A 12,202-nucleotide genomic window follows, 5' to 3' on the forward strand; every position below is an offset into this window, starting at 1 on the left:
CACAGAGAGCAAACTGCCACTGCCCTCGCCGCCCTTTTTACCTGGCACCTCTGCAGCAGGGGACCAGTGAAAACTGACCTGAGTACCAGGAGAGGGCGACAGAGACTGCCTTATACGAAACACTATCCTAGTACTGCTTCAATCAGTGTGATGAACTTCATCAAATATCTCTGTGAATTATCCTGTGCAACTGTTCTCTGGATTAACTTTTGAAGTGCTGCTTAACCCATGCTGCTTCCATTCACTTTTCTCTGATAACCGAAGCTGAGATGTCTCCACTGCAATCATCCTGTGGCCTTTAGATAGATTCTCTTTTGTCACTTCCCAGTCAGGACCTGCTCGGGAATTTTCAGGTTACAAAACACTATCACATATACTTCCTGTTGTGATTTTTGTGATAGGCTCCTCAGATGACCCCAGGTTGATTACATTCATTTTATATTCATGAACACTTAAAATTAGGGATGTTAATGGACTTAATGGGTCCAAGACCCATGAACCCTGGTGTCCTGATCACAGAGATTTCATAACCACCCCCCCCCCAGGTCTATATGCATCCACCTTGGAGGCATAGCTCTCCCAGGCTTCTTTTCAATCCAAAGTGCTCAGATATTGTCAGCATTGAAGCAGCATTTTTTTTCTTTTTTAATTTTTATTTTTTTTAGTTCTTGTTCAAGAAGTTTTCTGTCTTATATTCCCAGCCCTGCCCCCCCCAGTGCTCCCCACCTCCCTCCCATTTCCTCCCCCCACCTTAGTTATTGTCCATGTGTCCTTTATACTTGTTCATGTGAGTCTATCCCCTTTAAAAATGTAAATTACTTTGGCAAGTAAATCACTAGTTAGTTTAGTTTAGGTTATTTCATATTAGGAGGTTATTGTGATAACCTTAGTAAAATTTTTTTGCACTTAATAGTGTCTGGGATTTTTCTATAACAGTAACTTAGTCAACACGGGCAAACTATAAGAACATTCTAGTAAGAAGGGAGCCAGATACTCACAAGGTCCACAACGATTTCTATGCACTGGCAACAGATCACTTAACTTACCTGGGATGATTTTCATGTTAAAGGAGATAAAATAGTAATACCAACTTTTACAAAAACTTATTTCCCCCTTTCTTAGGAGAGAAATAATGAATGTAAAGTGTCTAGTGACAGAGAAGGGCAAAGCCAGTTGTCAAGAAGAAGCAGGACGAAAAGAGTCAAGACTGTCTCTTAACCGCGATGTTGCCAATGAGTCCAAGCAACTAAGAAGTCTCCTGAGAAAGCCAAACATAAGAGGAAAAGGGTTCTCATTGAAGTTGTCCACCTGTCTGAAGTTAAAAGGAAGACAGGAAGGGTGTAGCCTCAAAATTTCTATCATAGTTATTACAGGCTTCACTTTGTACTGAACAGATGAGTAGAAATAGACATTAAGGAAACCACTCTACAGTTCCTTCTACCTGAGGCCACCTACACACTGAAGGTTCTGGAGCTTCTGCAGCTCTTCTAACACCAAGTGCTCTACAAGGGGTTTGTCTTAAAGTAGGCACTCGGTAAGTTCACATTAATGATGGAGGTGGTGAGTGTGAGTGGCCTGAATGTAGCCCAGTGCAGAAGTTTCCCATGAAAACTGAACGGACCAGAACTGCTTGTTCAAACACCCTCATGAACAAAGTGAAGAGCACCATTAGGTTGGGGAATAGAAATTAACTGACAGGCACTGTGTTAGACCCTTGGCGTGCTTTATGCCATTTTGTTAGCCACACCATGAAGTAGGGATATCAGTGTTCCCATTCTACAGATGAGCAAACAGAAGCAGGCAGGGGTAGTAACTTCCCTCACAGCTAAGAAATTTTTAGAAGTAGCACCCAGGCTGGTCGGCCTTCCAGACCCTTTTCTTTCACTAGGATAAGCCACAGGTTCTAACACAGCCAGCCGCTCTTGCCACAGGGAGACTAGGAGTTTTGCTTGGCATCACTTCAGCACCTGCGCTCTCCTCTGCTTGGGGGACCAGGTAAGACCCTGCAGAAGGGAACTCAACCTTTACCCAGAGGCAAGGAGGGTGTGGGTACACAGAAGGCATCCCAGAGCTCCCAACTGCCTTGCCCTGGCCCTCTCATAGGCTTAGCCCTCTGAAAACGAAACCCCAGGATCCGCCCGTTCAGCGGCTGCCTTGCCCTCTGGGTCTGCTCCCCACTCCCGCCTGCATCTCACCCCAGGCTGACGGCAGCGCAAGCAGTACCCGAACCACCAGGAGGGCGCCTCCGGAGCAGGAGAGAAGGGGCGCCAGCGGCCAGGGAGACTTCTGGCTCTTCGAAGGGGAGTCTCCCATCTTCCCCAAAAACCTCTAGGAACCCGATGCAATCTGGAAGAAAATCCAAGTCATGGGAAAGCGCAGCTCAGAGGACAAAGACCACAGTCAGGGCTGTGCCCTCGGCGTGTGGAGAGTGCTGTTGGGGTTCCGGGACAAAAAGCTTTTGACCACAGCTTCCCCTTAATGGGCAGGTCTTGTTTACTCACAATTTACAGTTTCTAGCGAGTTTGCCTCCCAGAGACCAACTTAGAGTAGGGACCCGTACACAGAAGCAAAATCTAGCAAAGCTTCAGTTCCTTAATGTGTTCTGCCTGCCTGAATAGGCAGTTCCAAAGGAAGTGGATTCTCCCAGCTTAGTCAGCTGCCTTACACTCCTACCTGACTTTTGCCCTTTGCAGGAATTTGCGAGGGTAGCTCAGCTCATGAAATGCTTGTTGTTTGTGTTGAGGCGACAGTTGCAGACAACATGTACAGTGTAGAGGGAGGATGAAGGACCAATTTCTCTCTGTTGAACTGAGATATACCAAGATGTTGAAAGCTTTTTTTTTTTAAAGAGAGTGATTTAATTAGATTTACATTTTAAAAATATAATTCTGTTTTATGAAGATGGGTTTGCAATAAGACGAGGGGGAATAGACACAGAGGCCAGCAAGGAGGCTTTGCCATCGCCCAGCTTAGATTTGGTATTGGTCTTGACTGGAGATAAAGTGAACAATCAAAGAAGATACTGGAGGTGGAATGAACAAAATTTGCTTGTGCATTGGATATTGGTTACTTCTTTTCCTAAAGTTAGTGGTGAGAAAAAATAAAGCAATAACTTGCTCAAGGACTCTAAATTAAGGGTTTTACAGTTTATTAAAATTAAAAAAATATGGGGGTGGGACATACTGGGAGCATAGGGTTCAGAGTTTAAAGATGGGAGAAGTTGGAGTGTGTGGGAGCCTGAGTAATGCCTCCCTAAGGATGTCCTTGTCCTAATCCCTAGAGACTGTGAACATGTTACCTTATGTAATGAGAGGTTCTGTAAATCTTGAGATGGGGAAATTGCCCTGGATTATCTGGGTGGGTAATGTAATCACTGGGTCCTAGTTCGAGAAAGACAGTAGATCAGAATGGTAGAAGGTAGTGGCTGAGGTTAGAATGATGCTGCCATAAACCAAGGAATGACAGTCCCCTCTCGAAACTGGAAAAAGCAAATCAGAATTCTCCTGTGGAGCTTCCAGAAGGCACCAGACATGCTAACACTGTGATTTTAGCCCTATCAAACACTTTTCAGACTTCTGAACAAAACTGTAAAAGAATAAATCTGTGTCATTTGTACCTACAAGGTGACATGTTACTGCAGCAGTAGGAGGCAAATACCCGAGAGAGAAAGAGTGTGTGATACTGGAAGAAAAAGCACCCCTGGCTGGTGTAGCTCAGTGGATTGAGCGCAGGCCTGTGAACCAGACGATGGAGGTTGGATTCCCAGTCAGGGCACATGCCTGGGTTGCCGGCCAGTTCACAGCAGGGGATGCATTAGAGACAACCATACACTGATATTTCTCTCCCTCTCCCCTTCCTTTCCCCTCTAAAGATAAATGAATAGAATCTTTTAAAAAATTAAAAAAAAAGAAAAAGCATAAAAAGGTTTTCATTCTTTTAACTGATAAAGCCTTGGGTATGGGACAGATGTAGTTTATTGAGGTCCAAGGGATGTGGGATTGTTCTAGGGAAAAGTTGGGAATATAGGTAGTTTCTTGATTATGAAGCTGGACTCCAAGAATGGCCCAACAAGAGGCTCTTTGGAAAGCAAATATTTAACGGTTTTATGTATTATGGATCTCTTTGCCTGTTGGTCAATACTATGGATGTATCCCTTCTAAGAATTATTTTTAAATGAATAAAATAAAGTACATGGATTACAAAGGAAACCAGTTATATAGAATAAGCCCTAACCGTGTTTCTAGGACACTGTCTTACTTCATTTGGCTCTTTTACTCAAGTCTCAGTTCTGACCCTCAATAGATGAGAAAAAACAGTGTCACAAATGTGAGGTGTGTTTTTTATTTTCCACTAGTTTCCATTCATCTTTCTTTCAAGACTCTACTGCAAAAAATATCATATTTGATTGTATCACTCTCTGCACCTCTTTTTTAATACATCTAATACCATATTTTCAAGGATCTGTTATCATGCTTTCAAGTTATTCTCAGTAGAGCAATGGAAGAAGCAGCAACAGCCCAGTAGGCTGATGAGAAGGGAATAGAAGCTTCAACTCCCTAGCTTCACCTCACATGCTATCAGAATACACCGCTCATTACCACCGCTTTTGCACTAATCTCCTGGTATCTGCTGTCTCCCCTCATTCCTTGAAGGTTTTAGCCCCTAGCTCACAGCAACATTCACCACTCTTATGGCATTCATACTCTCCAGTGATTCAATATTCACAGTGATGCTATTTCCAAATACCTGGCCTTTCAGTGCCTTGATATTTTCTGCCAGTGATCTGGTCCTTCACTCTACTCTGCCACTTATGTTCATGGAAGTACCTTAGAACTTGTCCTCAATAGTAACTGGAGACCTTCCAGAGTTTCTGTCTTCCTGCTGTCCAACAACCAGTCCTGCCCTTCTAGTTTGCCCTGATCACAACAACCTCTGTATTTCTCAGGACCTGCAGACCACTGATCTCACCACCATGGTTCAGCCTGAGACCCTCTTGGTGTCCTCACTTTCAGCCTTACCAAGTTAAGTTCCATGTTCCGTCATTGTAATCACTATCTTGCATGCAACCTCAGCTCCATTGTCCTTCTGTCACTTATGGTACATTTTAGACAAACAATAATCCTGGGTGGAGTTAATTCTCCATAATTTTGCCCTTGTTCCCAAGAAACAGAATATGGCTAGAGAAAAACATGTATCCATGATGACTACTCTTACATTGAAGACAACTCATTTCAAATGGACCATTTTAATGCTGGCCTATATTCCTACTGTATTTGCCTAGTCCATTTACTCTGTCATTCTATTAAGTAACAATTTTATATTTGTAATCGATGTTGAATGTAGATATCTCCTACTTCATTCTCAATCTGTTTATAGTTTTTCTGCTTTTCTTCAGAGAAAATAGAAGCACTCAAAACAAATTTCCACAAACTTCTCTCCTCGCTTCAGCCAAAGACCTATGGTTCTGCTGTCCACAGCATTATCTAAAGCTACCTTCTCCATCTCTACTAGTGCAGGACAGTTCACCTGCTTTTACTTGTTCAAAAACATATCTCCAGGAATTCTTCTCTCTCTTCAGTGCACTGTTTCATTTTCTAGTGGATTTTTCCAAATGTTGCTGGCATAGTTCTTTGTTTTCTTTTTAATGTTCTTTTCGCATGGAACATTTTCTGGCCAGATAGCTATTTGCATTTAGGCTCCTCCATCTTGGGTTCTTTTGCTCACACGTGACCCCATCTACAAAACCTTCCTTGGCCACTATTAACAACTGCAAAACCATTGAACTTTCTTTCCTCTTTCATTGCTTTATAGAATTTAAAAATATTGCATTTATATTTTTTTTGTTCAATTGTAATTTGGAAATCTTCTTAACTGTCTGTATCTCCTCACTTGAATGAAGGCTCCATGAGGACTTTCATATTATTACTGCTGCATCCCATGACCTAAAACATTGCGTAGCACATGAGGGACGTATACAATTATTTGTTGAGTAAGTGAAATAATTGAAGTAGCTAAGGTCAACCACTTTTTTGGATAACTTAGTGAAAAAAAGTAGGGGGATAGCTTAAGAAAGAAAACATGGATGGTTTGAGGAGGATTTGCTTTCAGCTAGGCTGCTTATAGTGGGCCCTTTCATCTGGGATCAGTCCCCTGATTATCCTTCAGGAAATTCCCTCTTTCACTTAGTTCCATGTGGTTCACACAGACCATGGTTTCTCTACCCTGACTCTATTGACATGTTGAAACAGCTTATTCTTTGTTGTGGAAGGCTGCCCTGTGCACTGTGGGATGTTTAGTGGTATCTCTGTCCTCTACCCGCTAGATGTCAAAACACTCCCCTCCTCCAGCTCTAACAACCAAAAATGTCTACAGACATTGCCAATGTCTTCAGGAGAAATTTGGTCACCCCACTTGAGAACCGATTGATTCCACTTGAGGAAGTGGATCGGTTCCACTTGAGAACCAATCGATTCCTCAACCACTTGAGGTTGATCGATTCTATTCTAGCTCTAAGCCTGGGCAGGCAGCTCAGGCCTTGTCATCTGGCATTTCATTGCCTTGGCCCTAGTAAGTGGTTTAGTTGGTGTTACATAACCTGTGTTTGGACCAATCAAAGGTAATGAAGGGAATTGTGAAGAAGTTATTGGACAGAAAAAGTTTTTTTGCTGGAATACTAAGCTGATGAGTTGTATGCTTGCCATTCTCAGCAAATATTTTTCCAGTTTTTAGGGAGTGTCAACCACAGACTAAGGCCAGCAGAGAAAAACAGAAACAGAGGATGGAACAGATTCCTGAGGACATAGTTTGAATATTTAATTCCTGTTTTGACTGAAGCCAGGGCACCCATGATCTTTTCTGTCATGTGATACAATAAAATCCCATTTTGGTCCAAACCAGTGTGAGGTAGACTTTTGTCACTGCAGATGAATGGGTATTAGCTTGAGAAAGTTTGCAGGTGGAAATGAGCGAGTGATGAAGAGAGAGGATATAACTAATGGAGCAATGTTCTGGAAGAAAGAGAAAGGGATGGTAGAGAAGAGTAAAATCTGTGAAAAGTGGTTAGTGGAAATGACATGTGGATATTGATAAACTTGGAGATGGAGGAAGGGAAAGTTGAGAGTTGCCTGTGATGTTTCCATTATTTGTTAAGAGAAGGATGAACAATAGAGATGATAGACTAAAGTAACTGGCCTGAGGTGCATGAACAGATAATATAGAGAAATGAAAATGAAAATAGGAATGAATAAAAGATGCTGAACTACCTCCCACTTTTGGGTATATATCCGAAAGAATTGAAAGCAATGTCTTAGAGATATTTGCATACCTCTGTTTGCAGCAATATTATTCACAACAGCCACGAGGTAAAGGCAAGCCAAATATTCACCGACAAATGAATGCATAAACAAAATGTTGTATATATGTGCAATGAAATATCATTGAGCTTGAAAAAGAAAGAAATCTGAAACATGTTACTGTTGGGAACCGCTCTGCCTGGTTTCAGGAATTGTAACTGCCCTGCATGGCTAAGACTGAGTGAGCAACCTCTGGAATGTGAGCCACGGGAGATAAACCTTGTCTCTGGTAGCAAACACTGCCTCAGCTTATTCCCCTGCTCCCAAAATATGGTTGGCTAGTCAGAGACAGGTAAGACTCCTCTCAGAGAGGGGCAACCTAAGCCAGACACAATCACTTGGGAGGCCTTCATGGAAGGACTTGGGGGGCCTGCAACAAAAAAGGAGTGATGGACCCTTGCCTGCCCCCCACCCCGGCTATTCTGACATAGCCTGAGTCCCCAGTTCTGTCTGGGAGAAGCGCTGCCTGGTTCTAATCCACTTAAGCCTAAAAACCTATGATGGGGAAGGTGGTGCAGCCTGTGCTGGAAAGGGCGGGTTCTCTGGTGTGATCAGGCCTAAGAAAGAATATGTAAAAATCCTATGAAACCTACTTTGTTTAGAATTCTCTCATTTAATTGATAAGGGTTCAAGCAAGAAGTTTGTTTCTCAAAGTTTTATGGCTCTTTAGCTATCTGACACTGACTGAGAATAAGCCCTCATAGTTCTTTGAATGGTATCTATTGTTTGATCCTTACCTGTAGTCTAATGTAAACAAACCCAATAAAAGGCCCTTGAGGAAGGGGCTATTGGCTCTTTTCCTTTGAGGGACTGGCCACCTTTCCTCCCCAAGCAGATCATGTCTTGGTAGTTTCACTTTCATCTGTGGTGGACGGTGGGGGCGGGGGCGGTGGGGGGACAACTTTGAGGGCAAAGTTGCCCCCACATGTTACATTAGGGATGGACCTTAGAGATGCTATGCTAAGTGAAATAAACTTGTCATAAAATGCAAATAGTGTATGATTCCACCAACATTAATTAGCTAAAGTAGTTAAATTCATAGAAACAGAAAGTAAAATTGTGGTTGCCAGGGACTGGAGGAAAGGGTGAATGTGGAATTATTTTGTAATAGGAATAGCATTTAATTTCTTAAGATGGAAAAGGTCTAGAGATCTGTTTCACAATGATGTAAATATACTCAACACTTCTGAAGTATACACTTAAGGGTTTAGATAGAAAATTTTATGTTTTATACTTTTTAACACAATAGTTTTAAAAGACCACAAATGGCATACACAGTCTGGGAGGAGACGGGGAGAGTAAATTTTTGGTAGTCAGGAAGCAAGGTTTTATTTCCTCAGTAGTTTAAATGCTGGAACAGAGAAAATTGACAACTGGATTTAGAGTGTGGCCAGAGAGAAAAAGTGTGGTGATGGGTTGTGGAAAGGTGTTAGCTGAATAAATATAAGAGAAAGTCTTGACAATGAAGGAACTGAGTTTGTAGATTAAGACTTTGGCCAAAAAGATGTTGAGGTGGGATCTAGAATGCATAAATGTTAAATCATGAACTCTAAAAACCCTATGTCTGTATTCAATAGTTCATTGAATACAGAAAGAAAAATTATACAAGGCAAGTGTTTTTTAAGATAAAATTTATTTGAATAACTAATGTACATATTATCAAGTGACATTTTACAAACAACTAGAGCTTCTGACAAAACTGCCAAGGAAAAATCTACAGGTTGATTGTATACAAAAATGTTAGAATTGAAACTTGACTTCCATAACTTAAAAAAGTGTGCAAGTTATAATTACTGAGTGATTATGGAAAGGCAACAAATAAGCCAATACATTTTTGCCAAAGGCAATGAGAAAAACTCAAATCAAGTGGAAATAGAAGTGAAATGTTTAACCATATCTGAAAAGATCTGTTTAACCACATTAAAATAAAATCAGACTTCCCAACAAAAATATGCCCATACTAGCCACAGGGAATTAAAACCACACAATAACCAAAAGTATGTGGTAACAGTAAACATGCTAATTACAAAAAGAAGAATCTACATAAAAAGATAGTTCATTTTGGTGCTTTCCTTATAACAGTGATGCTTTCAGAGCTACATAACTGATTCCAGCCACAGTCTGGCCCCAGGCACATCACAGGTGAGGCTCCAAAAACACCTTAAAGAGCAGGTGGCAGTGAAACCAAGCTCCCATCTTTACCATCAGGCAAACTTCCTTTGTTTCGCTCCAAAATAAGTGCAAATAGGAAGAAATAGCTTATGAAATCATTTCATTCATATTGAACTCATACTTGCTGATGTTCGAATGCTTTCCAATCCACAGTCAGTTGGATTCCAAGCAAGAAGGCACACTGAAATAGATAATTTGTGTTTAAGAAGCAGCACAAATAACATTGATTCAAATCAAAGTTTAAATAACAGGAGTGTTAACATTCTCTGCATATACTAATTATAAGTGCTACAACTAATGAGGCATCAAGCCTATAAGAAGACATCATTTTATTAAGAAGTCTTTCTTCAGATAACATGAAAAAATAACAGTTAAATTTAATATTGATAAATATGAATAAAAGTGAGGGAGAAACTGAACCAATAGCCTCATTCTCACTTATTCACTTAACTAATACTTATGTCATAGCTTTGCGTTGGATCCCCACGACTTTCAATTTAGAGATAACTCTGGTGTGGCCTGATGCTGTTGTTCTGAACCCTTTTGTTCTGACTCTCCCGCAGCCAAGTTGCCTTTTCTTGCTTCACTGCCAGAACCGTTTTTCTGTATCTTGTTTACTCAATGTATTCTTACACTATGATATGTATGTGTCTTATTTTTAATTTTACTATTAAAGTTACAAGAGGTCAGAGATGACATCTGTATTTTATAGATTATGTAAAAGAAAGCAGGTTGAAGTCAGATTTGAACTTGGATTCTACCTTTGCCAATTGCTGACCCCAAAATCATGATCAAGAGAAACATTTAGCCCTGGTTTTCTCATCTCAGATATTGTCTGCTCCCCTCGGTATTATCTTGGGACAATACTCAACTTTCAGTGCTGTATCAGGGCTAAACAAGGTAAGGCATGAGAGACTGTCAGTGTAATGTCTGCACACAGTAAACCTTCAGCTGTTCACTCCCATTTTCTCCTGGAAACCTCAGGGGGCCCCTTGCTGTTGCCTGCAAGAGGATCCTTGATGCAAGAGGAAACCACCCGAGTGTGCTTGTCTAGAAGTCATAGGAAGAAAGAATTGCAAGGAGGGAACTCTGTCAAATGCTGCTGATAGATTAATAAAATGAGTAGTGAAATGGCCTATTGCATTTAGCAGCACAACACTTGGTGAACTTGACAATGCAGTCATGTTCACCAATGCAGCATGACTACTTAGTGCCTTCTTCGGACTCCTTAAATCTCTATCATCTCCTTTCTCAATCTCTTCTCAGCTGATCATTTTACATTCTAGTCAATGGGAAAACAGAATCATCAGAAGAGAACTTCCACACATGCATTCACCATCACACCTCCCCACCTGCCTTCATCTGCACCCATATCTTCTGCTTTCCTAAGGCCATGCTGCTATCTGAGGTCTACACCACCCTGCTTGTGCCCTAGATGCTGTTCCTTCTAGCTTACCCAGACATTGCTCCAGCAATTCTGCCCTTTTTTGCCATCATTTTCCCACTTTCTCTTACATCATTCTTATCAGCACATAGGAATAGTAGCATAGCTGCCATTTCTCCATCTTAAAAACATTTCTTTTGGTTTCTTTCTTACTCTTGTCATCACTCTACTTTTCTGCTCTTCCTCACAGAAAAACTCCTTGAAAGAGTTGTCTTAATTGATGTCTCCAATTTTTCTCCTTTCATTTTCTCTTAAGCTCATTTCAGTCAGGGTCTTGCTTCCTTCCTCTCCTCCAAAACAGTTCTTGTCAAGTTCACCAAGTGTTGTGCTGCTAAATGCAATAGGCCATTTCACTACTCATTTTATTAATCTATCAGCAGCATTTGACAGAGTTCCCTCCTTGCAATTCTTTCTTCCTATGACTTCTAGACAAGCACACTCGGGTGGTTTCCTCTTGCATCAAGGATTCTTTGCTTCTTTGTTGGTTCCTTCTTAATCCATGACTCCTAATGTTGGAGGATCCAAGGCTCAGTCCTTGGACCTTTTCTCTTCCTTAGCCTCTTTCTCACCCTTGGGGATCTTAGTTGATGATATTATTATATAAGTCCATACACTGACAGGGCCCAAATTTGCACCTCGAGTCCAGACCTATTTTGTACATCCAGCTGCCTTCCTGGCACTTCTACTTGGATGTCTATTTAATATTTTATGCTTAACATCTTCAAAGTGGAACTCCTGGTTAATCTTGCAAATCCTGCTTTCAAATTCTCAGGCATTTTAATTGATGGCATTTCTATCCTTTCACTTTCTCAGGCCCAAATACACTGGTATTATTGATTCCTCCTTTTCTTTCATATTTTGATACAAACTGGCAACAAATCCTACTGTCACTATCCTAAAAGTGCATGCAGAACTTGACCTCTTTTCACCAGCTTGGTGGTAGCCACGCACTGCCTGCATTATTGTGGTAGAGTCCACACTGATTCTCCATCTTGTGCCCTTGGCTTCCTACACTCTGTTCTTAACACACCAGTTACAATGATCATTTGCTTCTCTGCTTAACACCTCCAATGGTTCCTATCTCAGAATAAACCCCAAACTCACTGAATGACCTAGCATACTCTACATGATCAATCCTCACCCTCCTTCCCTTACCTCTCTGATTTCATTTCTGCCACTTTGTTCCTTAGTCCATACTAGGTCATTCTGGCCACAACATGCATAAAACACATTA

The 12,202-nt window shown here is 41.2% G+C and overlaps 2 protein-coding genes across 4 annotated transcripts in view; both read right to left on the reverse strand.

The window, feature by feature from the left end:
- The window catches only part of LOC118982574 (complement receptor type 1-like), a 32,668-nt gene extending 30,203 nt beyond the window's left edge, over nucleotides 1–2,465 (reverse strand). The window contains exon 1 of the mRNA XM_037039710.1: nucleotides 2,196–2,465. Coding sequence (XP_036895605.1) covers nucleotides 2,196–2,313 — 118 coding nt within the window. The 5' untranslated portion in view covers nucleotides 2,314–2,465. The remainder of the gene's footprint in view (nucleotides 1–2,195) is intronic.
- A 6,503-nt stretch (nucleotides 2,466–8,968) lies between these two features.
- The window catches only part of CR2 (complement C3d receptor 2), a 35,971-nt gene continuing 32,737 nt past the window's right edge, over nucleotides 8,969–12,202 (reverse strand). For all 3 annotated transcript variants that reach the window (XM_037039709.1, XM_037039708.1, XM_037039707.1), the window contains one exon: nucleotides 8,969–9,705. The gene's annotated coding sequence lies outside the window, so the exon portion shown is untranslated. The remainder of the gene's footprint in view (nucleotides 9,706–12,202) is intronic.

This window comes from Sturnira hondurensis, unplaced genomic scaffold (assembly GCF_014824575.4).
Source record: "Sturnira hondurensis isolate 20B ecotype Veracruz unplaced genomic scaffold, ASM1482457v3 Scaffold0025400, whole genome shotgun sequence".
Classification (NCBI taxonomy): Eukaryota; Metazoa; Chordata; class Mammalia; order Chiroptera; family Phyllostomidae; genus Sturnira; species Sturnira hondurensis.